General features: G+C 37.1%; 2 protein-coding genes across 13 annotated transcripts in view; one reads left to right on the top strand and one right to left on the bottom strand.

Annotated features, from left to right (window-relative positions):
- Nucleotides 1-18,315, top strand: part of LOC105489225 (syntaxin binding protein 3) — a 58,933-nt gene extending 40,618 nt beyond the window's left edge. For 2 of the 3 annotated variants that reach the window (XM_011753929.2, XM_011753930.3), the window contains exons 12-19: nt 2,342-2,407; nt 3,595-3,675; nt 4,995-5,133; nt 5,380-5,486; nt 6,922-7,014; nt 9,001-9,086; nt 16,486-16,634; nt 17,563-18,315. In XM_011753929.2, the coding sequence (XP_011752231.1) occupies nt 2,342-2,407; nt 3,595-3,675; nt 4,995-5,133; nt 5,380-5,486; nt 6,922-7,014; nt 9,001-9,086; nt 16,486-16,634; nt 17,563-17,657 (816 nt within the window). In that variant the 3' untranslated portion in view covers nt 17,658-18,315. The remainder of the gene's footprint in view (nt 1-2,341; nt 2,408-3,594; nt 3,676-4,994; nt 5,134-5,379; nt 5,487-6,921; nt 7,015-9,000; nt 9,087-16,485; nt 16,635-17,562) is intronic. The other variant, XR_011606843.1, reaches the window with a different exon arrangement.
- The window catches only part of LOC105489223 (AKNA domain containing 1), a 70,935-nt gene that overhangs the window by 4,101 nt on the left and 48,300 nt on the right, over nt 1-18,534 (bottom strand). The gene's annotated exons all lie outside the window — the stretch shown is intronic.

Raw genomic sequence — 18,534 nt, 5'->3', positions numbered from 1 at the left:
GGGTTGATAACTTTCGTTAAGTTTGTAAAATTCTTGGTCATTATCTCCTCAGATCTTCATTTTGTCCCATTCTCTCTCTCCTCTCTTTCTGGGACCCCAGTCAACATGTTTTTTGGATCTCTTGACTGTATTCTATATCTCTTACATTCTGTTATCTTTTTTTTTTTTTTTTTTACCTCTCCACATTGCAATTGAATGTTCTCTATTAACCTGACTTTGAGTCGCCTACTTCTGTCTTCTTTTGTATTCAGTCTGCTGTTAAACCCATTCATTGTATCCTTTTGAAAACTGAGGTATAAAGTAAAATTTTCCCTTTATAGAATACAGTTCTGAGTTTTGACAAATGCACACTCTCATATAACCACTACCACAATCAAGATATAGAATTAATGTCATCACCCCCCAAAATGTCCTCATGCCCCTTTGCAGATAACCCCTTAACTCAGTTACCATCCCCTGACAACTACTAAGCTATTTTCTGACCCTGTAGTTTTGCCGTTTCCAGATTGTCCAATGAATGGAATAATACACTATGGCTCTTTTCATTTAGCATAATGCATTTGAGATTCACTCATGTTGCATGCAAGAGGAGTTTCATTAGTTTTTATTGCTGAGTAGTATTCCATCATATGGGTGCACCACAATTTGCTTATCAATTTACCAGTTTCAGAACATCTTAGTTTTTCCAAGTTGTTGGCAATTATGAATCAAGCTACTATAAACATTCACCTTCTTCATATCAGACATTCATGTCTATGAACAGATGTTATGTGCTTGGGAGGATACTTAAGAGTGGGATTGCAGAATCAATAATAAATGTATGTTTAAGTTTGTAAGAAAATTTCAAACTATTTTTCCAAGGTGGCTGTACTATTTTCCAGTCCCACTAGCAATGTATGAAAGTCATTCATTGTACTTTTAACTTAAAGTCTTATATTTAACTCTAGGACATTCATTGGATTTTTAGAAAATAAATTCTAATTCTCTGTTAAAATACTCCATGTTTTGATCCATGTGGTCCATCTTTTCCTCTGTTTCCACTTTAACATAAATATGTTATTTTGAAGTCTCTTTCTGCCAACTCCATCTTAGGTCTACTTTTTGTGAGTTTCTTTGTTTTTACATTTTGAGGTGTTCTTTTCTTAGCTTTTTTATTGGTTCATAATAACTGTACATATTTATGAGGCATATAATATGTTTATACATGCATACAGTGTGTAATGATCAAATCAGTGTGTTTAGAATACCCATCACCTTGAACATTTATTATTTCTTTGTGTTGGGGACATTTCCAATCTTTTCCTCTAGCTATTTTGAAATACATAATATATTGTTAACTATAGTCACCATTGTGATATCAAACACTAGAACTTATTCTTTATCTTGGGTCTACTTTTATTGACTGTTTTATCACTTGAGTATCAGTCACTTTCCTGTTTCACCTATTAATGTTTTATTGTGCTAGACTTAGTGGATGATACATTGCAGAGGTTCTAGATGATGCTCTCTCTACAGAGAATGTTGAGTTTTGTTTTGGCAGGCAGTTAAGTTGCTGAGGAATAATTGTGATTCTGTTGTAACTTCATGTTAGACAATGTTATGGTAAGTTTATTTTGCTTTTGCACTGAGTCCTAAGGCATAGTCCCAGGACTGAATGTCTAGGATGTTCACTTAGGTCTCTTTACTTTGTCTTGATCAGGGGATGCTAGTATATTCTTAGCACTAGGACCCCTCTGAGATTTCTGTCCAACATTTAGCCACCCATAAGTTGTTCTTTACTATACCTTTGAGGGTTATGCCCTGTACATGTGCAGCTTAGGGGTTCAAGGACAATCCCTCTACCCATTTTTGGGTTATGTTCTGTCTAGCTCCTTTCTCTTTAGCACCCTGCTTTCCAGAATCTACCTCACAGCCCCAAGCTCTTATCTCCCTTTTTTTTGTTTGCACTCAGAGAGATAATTGCTCTCTATTTGAACTGTATTTCCTTTCAGTGGTGTTTGGAAAACATCTTTAGAGGAAAGGCAGGGTGAGTGTAGGGATCACCTTTGGTGCTTTCCTTCACTCAGCTGTCTCAGCTGTGAGCTGTTTTTATCTATTACTCGAAAGCTTTTGTTTTATTTATTTGTCCAATCTTATTTATTTATGGAGGGAGAGTAATGTTGATATCAGCTGTGTTATTGTGAGTGAAACTGGAAGCCTCCTAAATTCTTCTTTAAAAAAATTGTCAAATAATCAGTAAATTAACTAGATTTGATAATTTGTAAAACTCTAGGATTTCAAAGTTGTAATATGGAATAACTGAATCATAGGTTTGCCTTAAAAAATCTTTGATTTTTCCTAGACATCACTTAGTGCTCTTACCCAGCTGATGAAAAAGATGCCCCATTTCCGAAAACAGATTACTAAGGTAAGCAGTATTATATATGAGATACCTAATTAGTTTTAGTTTATATTCAGTTTATATTTAGTTTATATTCAGCTCTGTAGTTTGGTTTAGCAGTGGGTTTCATGGAATACTTGGTATTAGTTGTACTCTAAAACCTTACTATATAGGTCTGAGAAATATCCCATATATCTAAGCTTCTTCATAACTTCTCTACATATATAACCTAGATTTATCTGAATCCAGCTTAAACTTGTCTATATCTTTGTCTTGAATAGCCTAACAGAGTAATATTTATCAACCTTATAAGAAATTCAGCAGTAGATTGACTAGTGGATGTTATTCTACATGTTTCTTTAAAGTAATAGTTACATATTAGTAGATTTAAGAGCATTTAAGCTGTTTAGTCAGGTAAACTATTTTTTTGCTCCTTACCAATACTATCAGAATAATCTTAACATTTTTGTCGTGTTGCACCCTAGTCAACCAATGATTTTTGTGTGTGTTAAAATACTTGAAACATTTAGAAAGATAAAGAGAATATGAACTTGAAGAACTTCTGGGTATTTTTCTCACTTTCTCTCAAACTCAACACAAATTCAACAATTCAACACTTCCATCCCATTTATGCTGTCTGTTGATTGCCCCCTGTTGTATTAGTCTCTTCTGACATTGCTATAAGGAAATATCCAAGACTGGGTAATTTATAAAGGAAAGAGGTCTAACTGACTCACAGTTCCACATGGCTGAGAAGGCCTCAGGAAACTTACAATCATGGCGGAAAGCAAAGGGGAAGCCAGGCATCTTCTTCACAAAGCCACAGGAGGGAGAAGTACATGCAGGGCACATGCCAGATGCTTATAAAACCATCTGATCTCATGAGAACTCACTCACTATTATGAGAACAGCATGGAGGAAATCACTCCCATCATCCCATGATCCAAACACTTCCCATCAGGTCCTTCCCACGACACATGGGGATTATGGGAACTACAATTCAAGATGAGATTTGGGTGGGGAAACAGCCAAACCATATCACCTGTAGATCACATTCTCATTTGCTTCCTGTCTTGAGCTGTTCCCTTGCTTACATGTTACCTTCTTTCACCTCAGCCCATACTTTCTTTCAGGCCTGTCTCAAAAGTTTAATATTACCAGTTGCACAAAAGTCATTAAAATCCTTTAAATGATTGATTTCTTCTGTTTTTCAGCAAGTTGTCCATCTTAACTTAGCAGAAGATTGCATGAATAAGTTCAAGCTTAATATAGAAAAGCTCTGCAAAACCGAACAGGTATGTGCAGAGTCAGAAATGCCTCTGTTCATAATAAATTTCCAGGATAAACTTTGTAAGTTAAAACCTAACTTTTTGCTTGATACAGTGGTTGGTTTTTACAGAATCACAGACTCTCTCTTATCAGGGGAACCACCTAGGCAGTATTTAGTATGTCATTCCCCACTAATATTAACAAGTAGCTGTAGAGTATCTTAGTAAACAGTCCCTCATATTATATATTTTTTATTTAATGGAATGATTTAAATTTTGGGAGCATGATTTCAGGGTAGCATTGTTGGCAGGACTTTCTCAGTACAGCATTTAGTGTAGCAGCCTGCAGAGCTCATTTTACAAGGGGCCTTTTCTATCATGCCTCAACTGTTTAGAACATTGCCCCTATTAGAATACAGGCTGCATGTAATTTTAAATATTCTAATAGCCATATTAACAAAGGGTAAAAATTTAAAAGTGCAATTAATTTTACTAATAAGTTGGGTGCAGTGGTGTGTGCTTATAGTCCCAGCTCTTCAGGAGGCTGAGGTGGGAGGATTGCTTGAACCCAGGAGTTTGAGGGCAGCCTGGGCAAGACCCTGTCTCTTAAAAAAAAAAAACTTTGACAACCTGATGTATTCAAAATATTATTTCAACATATAATCAGTATAAAAAGTTATTAATTAGATAATTTTGCATTATATTACTTCAAGTCTTCCGGTGTTTTGTACCTACAGCACATCTTAATTCAGACTGATCCCATTTCAAGTGCTCAGTAGTCATATGTGGCTAGTGTCCACTGTACTGGATAGCATAGGTTTAGATTAATGATTTTTGTGTTCTCTGATTTATTTTTTGACCTTTTGTATTTTGTACAAACAATAGTTTACAAGGTGATGTTCATATTTTCTTGTGTAATGTCATCAGTGTTCCATTAAAATTTGACAAGATTTAATAATAGATTTTTTTATTTGTTTTTTGTTTTTTGTTTTTTTGAGACAGAGTTTCGCTCTTGTTGCCCAGGCTAGAGTGCAATGGCCCTATCTCGGCTCACTGCAACCTCCGCCTCCCAGGTTCAAATGATTCTCCTGCCTCAGCCTCTCGAGTAGCTGGGATTACAGGCACCTGACACCACGCCCGGCTAATTTTTTGTATTTTTAGTACAGATAGGGTTTCACCATGTTGGCCAGGCTGGTCTCCAACTCCTGACCTCAGGTGATCCACCTTGGCCTCCCAAAGTACTGGGATTACAGGCATGAGCCACCGCACCCGGCCAGTAATAGATGTTTTTAACTAAAAAATGAATTTCGATTATAGATCACTGACAGTATTTTATTTTCATTAAGGACCTGGCACTTGGAACTGATGCAGAAGGACAGAAGGTGAAGGATTCCATGCGAGTACTCCTTCCAGTTCTCCTCAACAAGAATCATGATAATTGTGATAAAATAAGAGCAATTCTACTTTATATCTTCAGTATTAATGGTAATGGATATAATCACTTTTTAATGAGTGTTTTACTATTGATCATAAAAGAATCTTTGAAAACTGAAAGACAGTTGCTGAACTTGGTTAAGATAAAAGGGAAAATATGAAATTGAGAGAAGGCTGAAGGAGATATAACTTAACTGTTTTTATTTTAAAAGCTTCATTCATGGGTACTACCTAAAGCCTTGAAATTACTTTGGTAGCAATTATGTGATTGTGCACTCATATTTTTACCTATTTAAGGAACTACGGAAGAAAATTTGGACAGGTTGATTCAGAATGTAAAGATAGAAAATGAGAGTGACATGATTCGTAACTGGAGTTACCTTGGTGTTCCCATTGTTCCCCAAGTAAGAAGTCTTACGTGTGTGTATACTTTATATATGTATGTATGTATGTATAGTTGTTTGTATTAACTGTGTTTTTTTTTATGTGGGTGTTCATGTGGACAGTCTTCTTAAGTTCACTCTATAGATTTTGAATAAATAAGCAATTAAAGATTTTGTTCTCTTTTCCATATGTAATTTGGGCAAATGCAGTTTTCTAGTGAATTTGTATTTTATAGCTTCTGTCATAATTCACTACTTATACTTTTGTCTTTATGATTCATTTATAGCAATTGTCATATTTTAGTTAAACATGTAACCTTTAACTATAATATGACAGAAAATAAGTATATATTTTCTTGATGAAAAAAAATTAGGCTTGCTGGGTATGGTGGCTCACACCTGTAATCCGAACACTTTGGGAGATGCTGAGGCAGGAGGATTGCTTGAGCCCAGGAGTTTGAGACCAGCCTGGGCATCATAGTGAGACCTCGCCTCTACAAAAAACAAAAAAATAGCCAGGTGTGTTGGTGTGTACCTGTAGTCCCAGCTACTCAGGAGGCTGAGGATCTCGCAAGCCCAGGAGGTCAAGGCTGCAGTGAGCCAAAATCATACCACTGTACTCCAGCCCAAAGCGAGACTCTGTCTCTTTTTAAAAAAAAAAAAAAAAAAAAAAAAAAAAAGGATTCAAAGTCAAATTTGGAAGGACTCTATTTAGAATCTCACTGTTTCCCATGAATTTTTTTTTTTTTTTTTTTTTTTTTTTGAGAGAGAGGCTCTCTCTGTGACACAGGCTGAAGTGCAGTGGCGTGACCTCGGCTCACTGCAACCTCTGCCTCCCAGGTTCAAGCAATTTTCCTGCCTCAGCTTCCCACCTGGGATTATAGGCACCTGCCATCCGCGCCCAGCTAATTTTTGTATTTTTAGTAGAGACAGGGTTTCACCCTGTTGACCAGGTTGGTCTCGAACTGTATCAGGTGATCTGCCCGCCTCGGCCTCCCAAAGTGCTGGGATTACAGGTGTGAGCCACTGCATCTGGCCCCATCAACTATTTTTTTTTTTTCTTTTCTGAGACGAGTCTCGCTCTGTTGCCCAGGCTGGAGTGCAGTGGCTCGATCTCGGCTTACTGCAAGTTCTGCCTCCCAGGTTCATGCCATTCTCCTGCCTCAGCCTCCCAAGTAGCTGGGACTACAGCCATCAAGTTTTATAATACTTTTATTTTAATAGACATATGTTCTGATATGATTATAAATAAATTTTAGCATTAAAGCACAAAATACTGTTTAGTGGAGTTATGTGACCACACTCAGATTTTTTAAAGTAGACATCTCCACTCTTAGTTTTAAGTCAAATACAATATAGTATTTACCGGTAAATTAAATATCTTTGTTAGGAAACATAAGAGTATTATATTTGAATAGAATTACTGGTTTTTAATTTTTTCCTCTTATTGTATTAGTCTCAACAAGGAAAACCATTAAGAAAGGATCGGTCTGCAGAAGAAACTTTTCAGCTCTCTCGATGGACACCTTTTATCAAAGATATTATGGAGGTAAAAATCATTAAATTCTTTTTTTCTACCTGAGTGCCCTCTTTAGAGTATTCTTTACTTTTTGTAGTTTGTGTCGGTCTGAGTATATGTATTGGGCAGGAAGTTTCTGCAGTGGTTGGAGGCTTTACAAAAAAGCCTGTATCTGGGGTCAAGGGAGGAGAGGAAACTTGAAGATTCTTTTTTTTTTTTTGAGACGGAGTCTCACTCTGTCACTCAGCCTGGAGTGCAGTGGCACAGTCTTGACTCACTGCAACCTCCGCCTCCTAGGTTCAAGCAATTCTCTTGCCTCAGCCTCCCAAGTAGCTGGGACTACAGGCACACGCCACCACACCTGACTAATTTTTGGATTTTTAGTGGAGACAGGGTTTCACTATGTTGGCCAGGCTGATCTTGTACTCCTGACCTCATGATCTGCCCACCTTGGGCTCCCAAAGTGCTGGGATTACAGGTGAGTCACTGTGCCCAGCTGAAGATTCTTTTCTTAAAGACCTCAGACAAACTCACACCACTGACTGCTTCAAAATAAATAAAAATAAACACATATATGCTTTATGAAAAATACTGCTTTGTTTTAAATAACTGTATGTGGCGTAAATATAATTTACTTGAATGAAAGTTCAACAAAATAACATTTGTATGTGGACCACTATTAGAAAGTGTTAGATGCCAATATTCTTGGAAATATATTTGGATTAAAATGTAAACTTTATTATAGTTTGCTGTTAGAGGAATCATGCCTTTAATACTGTTTATGCTTAGAGAACATTATTCAATTACAGGAAATTACAAAATGAGCTAATTTTAAAATTACTTTATGAGCTTAATAAAATTATGACACTTATTCTTCGGTCATGATCATATAGTTTTTATTCCCCTTTTCCTTTGACTTAAACCAGTTTATACTTTCTTTTGGGAGCTAATTTGGTACAGTGCATAACTATGATTTCTCTGTTTTGCTTGGCTAATTTTATGTCATTCACACATGCTTAAACATATATGAAAAATCTAAAGAATTTAGACTTTGTTTTCTGTAACATAAGGTTTTTTTTTTTCTTTCTCACAAGGATGATGTAGAACTAAGTAGTTTCTTATGGCTAGTTTCTTTTTGTTTGTTTGTTTGTTTTGTTTTGTTTTTTTAACATATTCCTGATCAGTTTACCATGGCTAGTATTTGTAAAATAAGAAATGACTTTCTTGAACCCCTTAACAAGGATTTGCATGTTAAATTCAGAAAATACACATTTGGATCCATGACAATCTTAGGCCTTTAGAATTTCTCCTGAAACTTGATTTCCTCCCTTCTTGCAGTCTTACTGAAATGTTCTTGGACTACTGAGTACTTTGTGCCCAATCCATGTGCCCACTTGTTAATACTACTTGTACTACCATGCTGTAAAGCAGTGGTCTCCATACTTTTCAGTTCATGCATACCTAACCATAAAGAAATGTGAGCATGAACCTATTGATTTATAAGTTAAGCATTACTGTAATAAAATATAATCTATGTCTACAGTATATTTATATACATATATATAATCGTAAAATCTAACACTGATAAAAGGGAAAATTTTAATAAAATGAAAAGGAAAACTTCCCATATCCCATTGGATTGTCTTGAGTACCCCTAGGCCATAGCAGTAGTAGCTATGAAGGGCAAAGCTTTAGAAGTGTGTCAGGACTGGAATAATGATTAGAAACCCCTGGCACCATAGAACTAAAAGCTCTGATAAGGTGCCTGAAATCCTTGTAACAGCATGGGGACCCTCCAAATGAAGAAAGGGAGTCATGCAGCAAATATTGCTTTAATCGGTAAATGATTTCACTAATTTTGAAGCAAATAAGATTTGCGAGTTTCAAAGAAAAGGCTAATCTTATACTAAATATGTCTAAGGTTCCTCAATTGCAAATGCAAGTTTTGACCTTTATGCCAAACAAAGTCCTGCAATTTACAATTTTATTGATGGAATTAACTCTTTCCTTCCCTAGGATGCTATTGATAATAGATTAGATTCAAAAGAATGGCCATATTGTTCCCAGTGTCCAGCAGTATGGAATGGTTCAGGAGCTGTAAGGTAAAATCTATAAGTGAAAATCAATGAAATTTTCATTCTACAGACTAATAATTTAAAATGGTACACAGATAACTCATGTTTGGCAACTTTCTTTCAAGTATACAATCCTGTATTTTTTTTTTAATTGTTTTAAATGAATCCAGATAAGCAATATGAAAGTGTACTTTATGTACTTTATTATAAAAAATATTTTCATGAAACAGTAAGTATTTCCTTCCCCACCTCCTCTTCCTTCACATAGCAGAGACCTTAATCCTTTTTGATAACTATTTTTGTGTTGAGGTACTTTAAACATTTAGAAAGATAGAGAATGTTACAATGCATACCCTTATGCCCAGTGCCCAGTTTATTAACTAAATCATTATAAGTATAATTCAAGCGCCGGGCGCGGTGGCTCAAGCCTGTAATCCCAGCACTTTGGGAGGCCGAGACGGGCGGATCACGAGGTCAGGAGATCGAGACCATCCTGGGTAACACAGTGAAACCCCATCTCTACTAAAAATAGAAAAACTTTGCCGGGCGAGGTGGCAGGCGCCTGTAGTCCCAGCTACTCGGGAGGCTGAGGCAGGAGAATGGCGTGAACCCAGGAGGCGGAGCTTGCAGTGAGCTGAGATCCGGCCACTGCACTCCAGCCTGGGTGACAGAGCGAGACTCCATCTCAAAAAAAAAAAAAAAAAAAAAAAAAGTATAATTCAAGCTTCCTGTATATCACACTCTGGTTTTATTATTCTCCCTTTATTTTCTGTCCTGAATTTGGTGTTTATTGCCTGTATGTCTTTATACTTTTTCTACATATGTTTGTATCCTAAACAGTGTCTTGAGTTATATCTTGCAGGATTTTCTCTTGATCTTTGGCTTTCAGCCGTTTAACTGTGTTGTGTCTAGGTGTAGTTCTCTGTGTTTATTCTACCTGAGGATTGTTGAGATTCTTAAATATGCAAGTTAATAATTTTCATCAAATTTGGGAAGTTTTCAGGCATTATTTTTTTCAAATTTTTTTCTTCCCCTTTGTCTCTCCTCTCCTTCCTCTCCTTCTGAAACTCCTGTTACACACAAGTTGGAGGGTTTAACATTGTCCTGTGAGTTACTGAGGCTCTCTTTTCTTTTATCTTTTTAAAATTTGTTATTGTACTTTTCACATGTAGAATTTCCATTTGATTTTTTTTATTTCCATTTCTGACTGTTGAGATTCCCTGTTAACTTGTTAGCATATTTTTCTTTTTAATTCTTTGATCATATTTGTAACTGCTTGGAAGTCCCTGAGTCTACTCAGGATTAATTCCTATTGAATGTCTTTTTTTCCCCCGAAGTATGAGTCACACATTCCTGTTTCTTTGTATACTAATTTTTGGTTGAAAATTGGACCTTTTCGATAATGTATTATAGCAACTCCAAATTGTTTTAGTAATTTGTGTGGACTTAAACTATGGAATCTTTCTGTCTTGCTCTCTTGTAGCCACTGATGTCCTTGTTGAGTTTTTAAAATTTTAATTTTTTGTCTTAGCTTCTAGTGGTTGCCCCTATGTCTGTGTAGTTTAGAGGTCAATCAGTTATCTGTTCAGACACTTCAAGACTGTTTGGCATCCATCCTCTACTGATCAAGCTGAGTGTGGGGTTAGGGGTTGCATTCCAAAATAGGCAGTTCTTAAGTCTCCTTCCCTTTTTTTAATTTTTTTTTTTTTTTTTTTTAATAGAGGCAGGGTCTTTCTCTGTTGCCCACACTGGAGTGAAGGAGTATAGGGGCATGATCGTAGCTTATTATAAACTCAAACTCATGGGCTCAGGTGAGCCTCCCACCTCAGCCTCCCAGGCAGCTAGGGTTCTAGATATGTGCCACCACACCCAGCTAATTTTTTAAATGTCTTGTAGAGGCAGGGTCTCACTGTGTTGCCCAGGCTGGTCTTGAACTCCTGGGCTCAAGCGATCTTCCTGCCTCAGCCTCCCAAAGCACTGGGATTACAGATATGAAACACTGCACCCAGCCCTTTTTTCCCTCGTTTTTTTTCCTGGACTTTCTCAGGTTTTCCCCACACATGCATAGTTTAGCAGTCCATTAATAATGTGCAGAGAGCTTATCTTTGGCTTCTTTACTTCTGGGATTTCCTTATTAAATTTGTACCTGGCCAGGCAAAGTAGCTCATGTCTGTAATCCCAGCACTTTGGGAGGCCAAGGCGGGCGGATCACTTGAGGTCAGGAGTTCAAGACCAGCCTGACCAACATGGTGAAACCCCATCTCTACTAAAAATACAAAAATTAGCCGGACATGGTGGCACACTCCTGTAATCCCAGCTACTCAGGAGGCTGAGGCAGGAGAATCGCTTGAACCTGGGAGGCAGAGGTTGCAGTAAGCAAGATCACGACACTGCACTCCAGCCCAAGTGACAGAGTGAAACTCCGCCTCAAATTATTTATTTATTTGTTTGTTTGTTTGTTTGTTCCTGATTGGCTGCCCATCCTAAGTTGAGACCACACCTAGCAAAGTTGCAGGATTTTGTACTCGCCTCACTGTCCCACCTTGAATCAAGTCTTCCAACAATTTTGCAGTAAAGCTATAATTTTTCTCTGACTGAGCTGGGAGAGCAGTGAGGGTTAGATGCAGCCCAGGATAGAAGGTTACATATTCACCACCACCATTCTTACCAGATACGTTAGCAGATATTCAAGATTAAATGCTTCTCAATTTGTTGTCTACCTATGGTTTCCAGTTAACCTGAAATGTTTTGTTTTGTTTTGTTTTGTTTTGTTTCCCCCCACAATTTCATACATGTATATACTTGTTTTCTCAGAGGGGAATCTCCTGACCACCTTATTCTGCCATGACCACAAGTGCTCTCTATATTATGTTTTTAAACTTAATGTAGTATCATATTGTGTGTCCTCCTGCAGTCTGCTTTTTTGTTTCCCTCACATTATGTTTGTGAAATTCATTCCAGACTGATACGTGCATAAATTTTCACTGCTAGTTGGTATATAGTTATATGAGTATAGCAATTTATTCATCTCTTTTCCACGTGATAGAAATTTAGGCTCTCTCAAAACTGGCATAATTACAAACAGTATGCAGTGAGCATTCTTGTACTTTTACGTGTATCCGGGTAGGGTGCTTGCCTTGGACTGAGGACTTTTCTTTAGTTTTATTTTTTCCTTTTCTACAAAAGGTTTGGAGATTATGTTATCTATTTATATTCTTGTAGCAGTTTATTACTGCACATATTTGACTCAACAAAGTCTAAGATTAATGAGTATCCCTGCCTTCCTCTTGAACAATACAAGAACCTTAGACCAACTGGATGTAAACCATGCACCCCTTAAATGTTATAATACTTCATTTTTGTTCACTTTGTATCTTTTTTACTCCCCATATTACTAAGCAGCATTATTGGTTTTTTAAAATTCAGTTGTATGTGCATGTGAACCTGTTAAATCGCCCACCACCCCTTTTGTGTGGGCTCAGTTTCTTTCTGAAGTGTATCCTTTCATGTGGGTCTGTTGGTGGTAGTCTTTTTTATTTTTTTCCAAGACAGAGTCTTGCTCTGTTGCCCAGGCTGGAGTGTGGTGGCGCCATCTCAGCTTACTACAACCTCTGCCTCCCGGGCGCAAGCAGTTCTCGTGTCTCAACCTCCTGACTAGCTGGGATTACAGGTGTGCACCACCACACCTGGCTGATTTTTCTATTTTTAGTAGAGATGGGGTTTCACCATGTTGACCAAGCTGGTCTCAAATTCCTGACCTTGTGATCCACCCACCTCAGCTCCCAAAGTGCTGGGATTACAGGTGTGTGCCACTGCACCTGGCCAGTGGTGGTAGTCTACAGTTTTGTTCGTTCCTTCATTTGGTCGTTGTTCTTAGCCAGCTATGAATTTCTAAGAGCTGAGGTATGTTCAGTCAACACTTGTAGAAAATATTCTGCTGTTTCCAGGGTTCTACTTTAGCTCTTGGGAAGGTGGAGGGGTCGTGTTTTCTGTCACTCTTGTACCTTGGTGAATAATTAGCCTTTTTTCTCTGGTTGTTTTTCGTCCTTGGTTCTGTGTATTCCCTGTGCTATGTGTATCTGAGGATTTATTTTTGTTTCTTTCTTTGGGATTCATTTGTTTCCTGAATCTGAGGATTTACATCTTTCATAAATTCTTCAAATATTGCCACTTACGTAGTCTTGGTTTTGTTGGAACATCTTATTCTGTCATAATGTCTCTTAATCTCTTATACTTTATTATTTCTTCTGCTGGTGTTTCATTCTAGAAATTTTTCTTCAGATTTAGTTTTCAGTTCTTTAGGTCTCTCTTACCCTGTGTCTCGTCTGTATAAGCTGTTTTTTCTTTTTCTATTTTCAGTGACTTTATTTTTCCGTTTTAGAAGTTCTCACATTTCTTTTTTAAACATGCTTGGACTTTTTGTTATTTCTTATTTTGTCATACTTTCTATCCTACTTTATTGTCTGTTGTCATATTAAACATACCTAATTTGTAGTCTATATCTAATAATTTCACTGTTTTACACTCTTTGGGTTCAGTTCTGCTGTCTTTTATTTCTGCAGACTCATAGTTACTTATTTCCAAATGTGTTTTGTACTTTTGAATGTTGAGTTTATTTTGGTAGCCAGCACTGAGAGCGGGTCCCTTCAGGCAGGTTTTGCATGTGCTTTTACCAGATTAGAGGTTTTTTCTTTTTGTGTTAATTTCTCAGTCTGGGTTTCCTCAGACCAGGAAGGTAGTATAATTAACACCTAAGACTCTATGTGACAGGCCTGTGGCTAAATTATCAGGGGAGAAGCTTCCTTGCATCTCCCCTTGCCTTGGAGGGTGTCCTGACCTTATGCCGGGTGTCAGCTCCCAGTCTCTACCTTGCACAGTACCGAGGGGTCAGCCCCTTGTTTGCTAAGATCGGAAAATACTCCACAAGGCAGACCAAGCCTCAACTCAGTTTACCATTCTAGTATTTAGCTTCCTTTTTACCAATAGCCCCTGGAGATTTCTCTGACTTGTTTACTGTCAGCTATGCTTTAAAAACATGTTTGCTCTTAATCAGTGCTCCTTGGTGCTATTTAGAGGGAAGTTTTCAGGATCTAGGGATTTAATTATCTTTATATCTCTCAGTCTTCATACATATGTGAAACAAATTAAATATAATCCCATTGCTCTAAAATTGCTATTCAGAAGCTTAGAAACTATTAGAATTGTTTTGAGCAGTGTTGTCTCCTTTTCGTTTGCCTTCTGACTCTATTTCTGTCTGTTGAAACAGTTTTTAAGCCAAAGTTATGTTTTTAATATGTCCTTGACTTTGTATGGGAACAAGAGTGGGTCTTGTTCCTGTTTCATCTTTCAAAGGGGAGGGAAAATTTTAATTTTTAAAATTTGTTTCCTGTTGTTCACTACCTCATTCTTTAAGGTAATGAATGGAAGCAATCATCTGAAAGGCTAGATTAAGAATTTTTTTTTTTTTTTTGAGACAGAGTCTTGCTCTGTCACCCAGGCTGGAGTGCGATGCGTGATCTTGGCTCACTGCAACCTCCGCCTCCCAGGTTCAGGCGATTCCCCTGCCTCGGTCTCCTGAGTAACTGGGACTACAGGCATGCGCCACCATGCCCAGCTAATTTTTGTATTTTTAGTAGAGATGGGGTTTCACCTTGTTGGCCAGGATGGTCTCGATCTCTTGACCTCGTGATCCGCCCACCTCAGCCTCCCAAAGTGCTGGGATTACAGACGTGAGCCACCACACCCAGCCAAGAACATTATTAAAAGTTTGCTGTGGGGCTGGGTGCAGTGGTGCACACCTGTAAGTCCAGCTACTTGAGGCTGAGGTGGGAGGATTGCTTGAGCCTAAGAGTTCGAGGCTGTGGTGTCCTATGATGGTGCTGGTCCGCAGCTGCTGCACTGTAGCCTAGGCAACATAGCAAGACCCCATCTCTAACAAAACAAAAATTTGCTATGAGATCCTATATTGCAAGGCGTTCTAGGTCACCCAGAACAGTGACTCTCAAAGTAGGTAACAAAATGAACCATTGGGTACTTACTTTTACCTAAAAAAGAAGAAATTAAGTTTTGCTAATATATACTGGTACATATATGTCATTTACACGTTAAAATATTTGTTTATAGATGGATGTGTTTATTTTGAAATATTTACTTTTCAAATAAAAGCTAAAAATTTTTACCAATGGAGCCTGTGAACAAAAAAAGTAATTCCTATGATCTAGAGCAATGCTAGCCAATAGAACTTTCTGCAGTGATAGAAAGGTTCTATATTGGCACTGTCCAGTATGACAGCCACTGGCTACATGTTGCTATTGGGTACTGGATATGTGGCTAAGTATGGATGAAGAACTGAATTTCTTATTTCATTTAATTTTAACTAATTTAAATTTAAATAGCCTCATGTGGCTAGTGGCTACTATATGGGACTCTGGGGATCTACAGCAATCTGGAGGAGGAATGGTAAAAGTAATGACTACTGTTTATTGAGTATTTACCTAACACCAGATTCTGTACTTAGTGTGTTCTGTACATTGTTTCATTTCATCCTTGTAACAGCCTTTAAGGTTTAGAGAGAAGTTAAGTAACTTGCTGAAAGTCATACTGAATCAAAAACAAGCAGAATGAAAATAGAAACCCAGGTGTAATTCTTAACAGCCGACCTCCTACCATCATAGGTTCCTGAATTCCATTCCAGCAAGGAACAATCGAATACACATCAGTTCCAAAGTAATACTTGCCCCTTTCCCCTTCACATCTTCAAAACCTTTTCCTTTTTCAGTGCCACTAATTTTTAATTTCAAGAAGCTGCAGACTTCTCAGGTATATTATTTCTTCTTATGAAATAATAAGGGAGGGTGTTAGCTCTACTCTATAGGTTAAAATGCCCAGCCAGATTATGCACGATTTGTTAAAATTGTTCTTGAAATGTGGCTGTTCTACTTAACTCTTGGTGCTTTAGTCATACTATGGTTAAGTCATTTCCTTAAAAATCAATGTAATTGGGCCAGGCACGGTGGCTCACGCCTGTAATCCCAACACTTTGGGGAGGTCGGCAGATCACAAGGTCAGGAGTTCAAGACCAGCCTGGCCAACATGGTGAAATGCTGTCTCTACTAAAAATACAAAATTAGCTGGGCATGGTGGCATGTGCCTGTAATCCCAGCTACTTGGGAGGCTGAGACAGGAGAATTGCTTGAACCATTACCCGGGAGGCAGAGGTTGCAGTGAACCAAGATCACTCCACTGCACTCCAGCCTGGGCTACAAAGTGAGACTGTCTCAAATAAAAAAAAAAAAAAAAAAAAAAAAAAATCAATGTAATTGGTAGCAAGTTTAAGTTTGGTTAAGTTAGGCTTTTTAAGTCTACAAGTATTATGGCTTTGGAAATATTTATAACACGTTTACTTTTTTTTTAAATTACTTTTTAGTGCTCGCCAGAAACCCAGAGCTAATTATTTAGAAGACCGTAAAAATGGGTCAAAGCTGATTGTTTTTGTAATTGGAGGGATTACATACTCTGAAATGCGTTGTGCTTATGAAGTTTCTCAGGCACATAAATCCTGTGAAGTTATTATTGGTAAGACTTTTGTTTTCTTCTTTTCTGTTTTTAAACACAAACTCTAAATGCAAAAGTATACATGTAAAATGTTATCTCGTGTTATACATTTGAGACAAAATTTAATGCAAAAAAATTGTTAACCATAGAATGTGTTTTATCTGATGTGTGTTGGGTTTTTTTTCCTGGTTGACTTTTTGATAGTTTTATTTTCAAACATGCTTATTTGAGGAAAAGGTGCTTGCTCCTTTAAAATAGTATGTTCTATACATTTGTTTAACTATTAAATAGTTTTTGATGTACAAATACATTTCTACTTAAAAAATGTTTTGAATTTTTTGTGGCTATGGACATGACATTGGCAAGGCCTGTGTGGAATTAAGTTTTAAGAATTTCAGGCCAGGCTAGTGGCTCAGGCCTGTAATTCCAGCACTTTGGGAAGCCGAGGCAGAAGGGTCACTTGAGGCCAGGAGTTTGAAATCAGCCTGGGCAATAAAGCAAAACTCCCGTCTCTACAAAAAATTTAAAAATAAGAATTTCAGTCAAAGCCAATGATAGGTAAACTCTCCTGACCCATGGAGGTGCTGGATCTGTGTGTTAAGCCTTGACCTGCAGCACTGCTTAGTGGGTCTCTATTATCGAACAATAACTGTTGTAGTGCTAAGGATAGGGTAATCCCCAGTTTTGCTCTTCAGTGTGCCAATGTCTAGCACAAAGTAGACAGAGCACTAGGAATGGCCACTGTTTCTGCACAGTTACTGAGCATGCTCAATGGTGAAGAAGGATTGAAATATTGCAGTGTAGGCAGATTTCAGGAAGATGTCTTAGAGAAATTTTGTTACATTGCGCCAGGCTACTGCACTTTACATACTTGAAGGACAACACATATTAAGCGAAGGAAAACTGATTTAACTGCTGGCCTCTGAAAAATTCTCTTTTCTCCTACCAGGTTCTACACATATTTTAACACCCAAAAAGCTGTTGGATGATATAAAGATGCTGAATAAACCCAAGGATAAACTCTCCTTTATTAAGGATGAATAGCTTTTCTTTTTGGAGGGTTTAGAGATTCTTACTAATATGTTGAACTAAAATAGAAAGAAAATGTTGCTGTCATGTAATTTAAACAATGTAAATATTTTATGGAATAATGGCTTTTCAAATATATTTCTTAAGGAACTGTTTATGATTATGTATTACTGGATTTGTCATTTTTGATAATTTAAATATTGCTGCTGCTTTGTAGATGATGAGAAGAAATGTTAAAATGCTTTCTAAAAGGAAATTTTTTCACCTTTGGAGCAGAATATATTAGAGTTGTGGGTAATTTCTCACAACCACCTGTGTACATACTAATTACCCATTGGATACTTACATCTAAACATCTCATGCTAAAGTATAGTTTTTTGGGAAAGAATGATTTTAAGTAAAGAGATTGTAAAAGTAAAAACTGTAAATGTGTATGTATGATAGAATTGTTTCCTCTAAGTGTAGTTTTTCTTTCAACTAAAATTCAGTTTGTTTTATGTGCAAAATAATTCAGTCATTAATAGAAATGGAGTGATTTCACAGTGTATACTATTTTGCCACATACTTCTAAAGAACACAATTTTATATAATTTTGAAATCATGTATGTTTAAATTAGAAAACCAAAAATCATGAACATTCTAAGAGAAAATAAATACAGAATTTAAAAAATTATTCTGGTTTGTTTTTTCTGTAGGGGAGAGGGGAAAGTTAGAAATTTTAAAAGTTCTAGAGTAACAAAGAAGAAAAGGAATCTACCGTAATACTCCCACCAAGATATCTCCTAATGACTTTTTCAAAAATAATGTAATCTCTGTGTAGGGTTAGATAATATATGTCTGCAGATGTGTTTTGTTAAACAAAGAGAACATCTTTGTTTCAAATCTATTCTTT

The sequence above is a fragment of the Macaca nemestrina genome, chromosome 1 (genome assembly GCF_043159975.1).
Source record: "Macaca nemestrina isolate mMacNem1 chromosome 1, mMacNem.hap1, whole genome shotgun sequence".
NCBI classification, from domain to species: Eukaryota; Metazoa; Chordata; class Mammalia; order Primates; family Cercopithecidae; genus Macaca; species Macaca nemestrina.
The sequence above is the reverse complement of the archived record's forward strand: the minus strand, read 5'-3'. Positions and strand labels throughout refer to the sequence as shown.